We start from the raw sequence: 6,979 nt of genomic DNA, 5'->3' as shown, positions 1-6,979 counted from the left end.
GGCCCCGGACTCCCGCAAGAGGCCCCTCGAGACGCCCCCCGAGGTGGTCTGCACCAAGCGCAGCAACACGGGAGGTGGGTGCGAGGGGGCTGCGGCGCGGCGGGGGCGGGCGGGGGCCTCGCCGCCATCCTCCATCCTCCCCCCACGCGGCAGGTGCACGGGCGGGGGGCGGGGGCGGCGCCCTCCCTGAGCCCCGGGACGGAGCGGGGGGCTGGCGCGGGCTAGCGCCGACCCCTCCTTGCCTCGCCGCGGCCCGGGCCGGAGCTTTGTCTGCGACGAGAGGGGCTGGGGGAGGGGGTGGTTAGTGTCCTTGGGGGCCGCCCCAGAGGATGGGGGCGTGGGTCCCATCAGGCGGGCGTCTGAGTGTCCTTGAGGGGGGTGTGGTGTGACCCTTGAGGGCAGGGGTGTCTCCCGGGCTTGCAGTCCGTCCTGGCGGGGGAGGGGAAGGCGTAGAGGAGGCCTGTGGAGGACCGGAGCTTCCCAGCCTCCCTCCCAGGCGGTGTCCCGAGCAAGGGTTGTCCCCAAGGGAGGTCTGCGCGGGCCATAGGTGGGTTTGTGCGTGGGCACAGGCCGGGTGGGTGTGTTGGGTGACACAGAGGAGAGGGTGGGTGTGTAAACGTCGGTGGGAGAGCGCGAGGCCAGGACAGGTGTGTGTGGCTGTGTGGGCCATGTAAGGCCCGGCTGTGTGACATTAGAGATGGGAGATGTGACAGGATGCAGGGGGTGTGTGTAAGAAACAAGGCTACCTGAGGGACGGGGCTCAATGTTTGAGACCCTCAGAGGAGTGTGTGTGGCTGGAGAAGGTGTGTGTGCTTGTCACCTCAGAGGAGGCTGTGGTGGAGTGTGACACACGAGTGAGAGGGTGTGTGACATGCAAGGGGGTGTGTGGGGGATGCCGAATGGGTGTGAGCCATGGAGGAGCTGTGTGGATCAAGGGAAAGGGCTTCCGTGTGTGTGTGTGTGTGTGTGTGTGTGTGTGTGTGTGAGTGAGAGAGAGAGAGAGAGAGAGAGGGAGAGAGAGATGGGTGTGGATCGGGTGGGGTAGGACCAGGAGAAGCTGGTGAGGGAATGTGACAAGAAAAGGGTGTGGGTGTGACTCCAGAGAGGCTATGGCTGGGTGTGACACATGGAGGTGTGCAACAGTGACATCAGAGGGGGTGTGTGCAACAGTTAAAGTGGGTTTATGACAAGAGAGAGGCTGGGGCTTGTGGGGAAAATGTAAGAGGGTGTGTGACAAGAAAAGGGAAGGATGGGTGCCCTGGTGACAGGGGACATGCGCATATGACACCCAAATTTGTGTATATGTGTAACAAGAGCAGGTGTGTGTATGAAATGGCTGAGTGTGAGAGACTGCAGGTGGGATGAGTCTGTGTACAACAAGGGAAGGCGTGTGTGTGAGTGTGTAAGGTGGCTGAATGATACCAAGGATGTGTGTGTGTGTGTGTGTGTGTGTGTGTGTAAGGCAAGAAGCGCCCTCACTGTGTGGTTACCCAGGGAAGTGTGTGTACCAGAGTAGCAGAGCCAAGCTGGGGGTGTGGGGTGTAAACCTCCACAGTGGGAGACCAGGGAAGAAGCAGGGCTTATAGGGGTCCTCAAAGTTCAGCCCTGCAGCTCCCTGAAAGGAGGGAGACCCCAGAGCAGACAAGCCCCTCCCTGAGGTCACCTTGGCCAAAATCTCAGCTTCCTCTGGCCTTTCCTCCGGATGGGAGAGGATGGCCTCGGACAGAGTCACCCTTCCCTCTCTGCCTGACTCCGGGAGGTGACTGGAGTGGGGGGCCTTCCGCCTCCCCCCTCCATGAATACAAGCGACGTCCCTTCCTCCCATCCCAGACCTCCTCACCTCCAGCCAGGTGGGACAGGAATCAGGGACCCCCCTGGATGCCTGTAGTGGGATCCAGCAGAAATTGGAGGAAAAGGAAGTTGGGGGAGGGGTGAGAAGGGGTTTCCTGTCCTTCTTCCTGCACCCCCACCCCCTGCACACACATGAATATGTCCCCGCCACTTCCTTCCCTTCTTCCTGCCCCACTGCCATTCCCAGTTCTGGACAGGATCAGGACCAGGAGGTCTCCTTGAGGGAGGGAGTCCCACCTTCGTCTTAAAGGGGCTGAGGTGGTACAGATCCGATGCTCAGCGACACAGCATAACAGTGATGATGCTGCTGTTGCTAATGACTGTCACCTCCACCTACTTGGCACCTACTATGAGGCGGGCTGGGAGACGCGCAGGAATTTCTCAATACAACACTCCAGGGAGGTGATTCGAGCTGCTTTTTAAAGATGAGGAAAACTGAGGCTCAGCAAAGCGAAACCATTTGCCTAAAGTCCTGGAGCTCCTAAGTGAGGGTTGCTGGGATTTATCTGACCCCCCGGCCGCCTGGTTCCAGGGCATGTATTCCTAACCCTGAACTGTCCTCCCCACCCCCACCCCCGCCGACACACACCAGTACAAAACTGGGGCAACCCTTTAGGGACCATCTCCTCCTCTGAATTTTCTCCCACTTCCTCTCCAGAGTACCCTGGGGGAAACTGAGGCTACAAAATGCAGAGGGACGTTCTTCCTTGGATAAAAATACTCAGAGGCAGGGTAGGGGAAGGGTCCAGGACTTTGATCTCAAAATTGAAGGCTCCTTTCAATAAGGGACCTTCATGGCTGTGGGATGCTGGGCCAACCCCTCCCCTTTCTTAGCTTCTGTGTCTCCTCTACCAAATGGGAACATAACAATAACCACAGAAGTGGCGTTAACAGCTACCAGTGTCACTGTCTAACGCCTTACACGCCATGTCATACTATTCTCCCAGTGCTCTACGACGCAATACTAATAATAAATTAGAACAGTGGCTGACCTTTATGGTGCGAAAATGTGCCAGGAAGTATTATGGAAAGTGCCTGACATGGGTCATTTCATCTTTACAGTTTTATTGTTATCTAGCTTACACATGAAAAATTGAGGCACAGAGACATTAGCCAGCTAGTAAGTGGCAGAGCCAGGACTTGAGCTTGAGATGAGCTCCATTGTGTGTACAGTGAGCCCCATGTTCAGGTGAGGAAAATGGGGTGCAGAGGACTGGGCAGCTTTCCTAGGCTCTTGCCCTCAGTGCCGGCCTGTCTCTCCTGCGTAGTCCTGGGGCCAGCGGGAGTCACGGAGGAGACTGTGGCTGCTCAGCTGGCTTCCAGGTTCTGCCACGGGGAGGGAGACGGGCACTGAGGCCTTACAGGCAGACTTGGGCGGAGAGGGTAGACGGAAACCCCAGTCAGGGTGTCATCAAAGAAATCAAAGGCCCCGCTCCGGTGGGACAGTAATAAAGCATGTCCCCTGAGAGATCATAACTCTTAAACTGCAGCTGTAATGGCAGCCATGATCCTGACTGTATTCCCACCTCTGTCATCCCCAAAATACAGAGAAAGCAAAGGAAAAAAAAATCCATACACAGGCATACAAATATCTCACGCCCCAAACGGCTTATGGCGACAGGTCCTACTACAACATCCCTCACTCTTTAATACAAAGACAGTGTCACCAGGGCAAGAGCCTGAGAATGAGACCTTTCAAGGTTCCTGTCTCATCACTGTCATGTGCTTGGCATGGGCTCCTCAAGCAAGTTTTTTCACTACTCTGGATCTCAGTGATCCTATCTGGGAAATGGGCACAGTAAGGTTTACCTTGCCAAGTGGTTGTGTGAGTTGATTGAGATTGCGAGTGTAAAGGGCACAGCATGAGGCCTGTGCCCTTTACACATGAGATGGCATGTGCTCGATAAAGAATAGCTGTCATCCAAAAACGGAATATTCCCCCTTTCACCCTCCATTGGAGAATCAACACCCAAGAGAAGCCCACCCTGCACCTTCCTCTGTGCCAGATGCAGGGCTAGACACCCTCATGATTCTCACCATCTCATCCTTATATGAGCACAGTCCAGGTGCGCTGCATTTCATGCCAACAGGTTCATGGAATGACGTCACAGGCCTGACATCCCACCCTCCTCTGTAGACCCACACCTTCGCCATCTCTTGTCTTTCCCCAGCGACCTCCCCACTCACTCCCTGTGACAATACCAGTCTCACATCCCAGCCTCCCCTCACCTCCATGGGAATAGTCCCCAGCGCCCCCATCAGTGATCTGACTTCAGTGCCCCGCAGACATGAAAACACCCCCAGGGATCCGAGCCACTGACAGGGTAAACTCTGTGACAGTAAAATGTGCCACTCTTACTGACACCTGAATCTCTGGAGCAGGCGCACATTAGTTATGGATGGGAGAAGAGTGGGGTGATTTGTAAAAGCCTTCAAAAGCACCCCCGAGAGCCATGGGCCAGAGGCCGGGTGGTTGGAAGGGGTGAGACAGCTCAGCCCCTTCCCAAGGTGGCAAAGCTGGAAATTGCAGCTGGAAGGTGACAGGTTCATCAGCGGAGCTGACGTTGTCATCTTCACTTTGTTAGTTGCTGTCATTGGTTTGAGGAGCTGCCTGGACCCCAAGGGAAGAGCTAATTTTGAGCTGGGAGTTCTGGCGTCTAGATTCTCTCTAGATAGAAGGAAGAATTTCTCACTGGCAGAGAGAGTTCCACCGTGGTTGATCAAACAGGATGGGAGCATGATGTCTGGGGACTCTGGGTTCAGCTGAGGTCATGGCTCTGCCCTGGTTGCAAAGGATGCTGGGAAATAAGAGGCCTGGGATCTTCCTAGAAAAGTTGGGATTCATGTGGTGATTTGGGTGCACCCCCAAACAGAGAGGATGTGCAGAAGATTCTAGAAAGGACCAAAAGCAAACTCTGTCAGAGTGGGGACTCTGGGACTCGCAGTGCTGAGTTTCTGCAGACAGGAGGTCAGCTTGTCACTCCCCAAAACAAACTCGCCTGAGGAGGAGGCTCCAGAAATTCCCACTAGTCTGATGCAGGGACCACCCAGCACCCACAGAGTGGCTTACGGTGGCCCATGGACAAGACTTTTTTATCTTCTTGACCATTATAAATTTATGTTAATGTATTTTAGGGAAAAGAGCCATAACAGCCTTTCAGATTCCAATTATTAGCAATGGTTTTTAATGTTTGTTTTTGTTGTAGGTTTTGTAGGTTGCTGTTTCGTTTTTTGTAGGGTTTTTTTGTTTTTTTTGTTTTTTTTTTTTGTCAGCAGGGGTGGGTTTCTTTTTGTTTTGTTTTATGCTTTTGTTTTTAGTACTGGAGATCTATCGCGGGGCCTTTGCCCTGAGCAACATCCCCGTCCTTTTTATTTTGCATTTTGAGACAGGCTTTTGCTAAATTGCTCAGTTGCCCAAGCTGAGTTTGAACTTGCAGTCCTCTTGCCTCAGCCTCCCAGACTGCTGGGATCACAGGCCTGTGCCACCACGCCTAGTAGCAATGGTATTTAATTTTCCTCTTTAAATAAATTCTTAAAGGGGGTTTAAAGGAAACTGACCCTGTCTGTCAGGGTGTCCTGCTGTGTGCCCAGCACTCAGTGCAAGCCCTCTGACATCATAGGTGGTCAGGAAAGGCCTGTTGGAGGGAAGGGAAGAAGGAAGGAGAGAAGGAAGGAAACAATATAGAGACTTGTAGGGAAGGGCAAAGTTCAAGGCAGCATGAAAAAGAAATGAGTTGGAGAGATGCTGAGGCAGGAGAACAGAGACGAGGTCTCTCTCTCTCTCTCTCTTTTTTTTTTTTTTTGGTACCAGGAATCGAACTCATGACCTCAGGCTTGCCAGGCAAGCACTTATGCCACTAAGCTACATCCCCAGTCCCTGAAGTCTCTCTTGTATCAGAGCCGGAGCAAGGACATTCTTCCTCCGAGAAGCAAGGAAGCTTGGGGTAAAAGGAAGTGGGGTGTCCCCTCTTTCACCCACCTCCAGTGTTGTTTCCACATTTGTAAAGCACTTGCTTTGTGCTAGACACTGTGATAAACATTTTTCTTGTGTCCCTGATGTGGGTAATAATGATAATGACAACATTGTCATTTGACATTTCTCAAGTACTCTGCGCCCAGTATCATCCTAAGGACTTCACATTTCATCCTCTAGTGAATCAGTCACCCTGAAAGGCCGTGCTAGAATGACCCCCATTTTATGGGTGAAAAAACTGAGATCCAAAGAATGAGGCAGCTTGCCCCCAGTCAGACATCTCTGCCAGTGACACAATTCCCACTCCAGTCTCAGGTGGTTTCTGCCATTTCATACGGAAGCTCTCAGTTCCAGCTTGAGAAGGGCCAGAGAGAGAGGAGGAAAAGAATGGGGAGGGGAAGTCCCCAGTCTTATTCAGGGAAGATGAATACCTAATTCGTATCTTCCTCTGTCAAGTGAAAGCTAGGGATGCACATGCCGGTGATCTCAGCACTCTGGGAAGCTGAGGCAGGAGGATGGCAAGTTCGAGTCCAGCCTGGGTAATTTAGTGAGACCCTGCTGTCTGAGATAAAAAGTTTAAAGTGGTGGGGCTCAGTACAAAGGTCCTCGGTTCAATCCCTAGTGTGGGGTGGGGGACACCGGGCACAAAAAGTGGGGAATGAAATTGAGGAGAGAGAGGATATTGTCCTAGGATTAGTGAGAATTCCCTCCCCACCTCTCCCAAGATAAAGAGCCCATCTCTTCTCGGTGACAGGTTTGAGGGGAGGGTGGAAGGAGGACACCTCTGTGAGCCCAGGGGAGAAAGTGAATTCAGGAGGGGCCAGGATGATGGATGGGAAGGCACCCTGGGGGGTTAATTACCTAATAGGCTTAATGGTCTGATTAGGCAATTTTAAATGGATTGCCTTGGGTTCAGGGAAACCCCTTTATTCTAGACCCTTTCTGCAGGCCTACAAAGCCACCCCCCACCCTCATCTCAAACATATTAGGGAACCCAGAACTTTCACTTTTTTCTTTTCTTTTCTTTTTCTTTCTTTTTTTTTTTTTGTGATACTGGGGATTGAATCTGGGGCTTTTTCACTGAGTTACATTCCCCAGCTCTTTTTCTTTTCTTTTCTTTTCTTTTCTTTTGAGATGGTCTTTAAGTTGCTAAAT

General features: G+C 52.6%; 1 protein-coding gene across 1 annotated transcript in view; it reads left to right on the top strand.

The window, feature by feature from the left end:
* LOC102016649 (RNA-binding protein Nova-2) overlaps positions 1-6,979 on the top strand; it is a gene marked incomplete at both ends in the record, with an annotated part of 24,107 nt that continues 17,128 nt past the window's right edge. Inside the window, 1 exon segment of the mRNA XM_013509571.1 lies at positions 1-74. Within this exon segment, the coding sequence (XP_013365025.1) occupies positions 1-74 (74 nt within the window).

Source organism: Chinchilla lanigera, unplaced genomic scaffold (assembly GCF_000276665.1).
Source record: "Chinchilla lanigera isolate Chin_1 unplaced genomic scaffold, ChiLan1.0 scaffold00173, whole genome shotgun sequence".
NCBI classification, from domain to species: domain Eukaryota; kingdom Metazoa; phylum Chordata; class Mammalia; order Rodentia; family Chinchillidae; genus Chinchilla; species Chinchilla lanigera.
The sequence above is the reverse complement of the archived record's forward strand: the minus strand, read 5'-3'. Positions and strand labels throughout refer to the sequence as shown.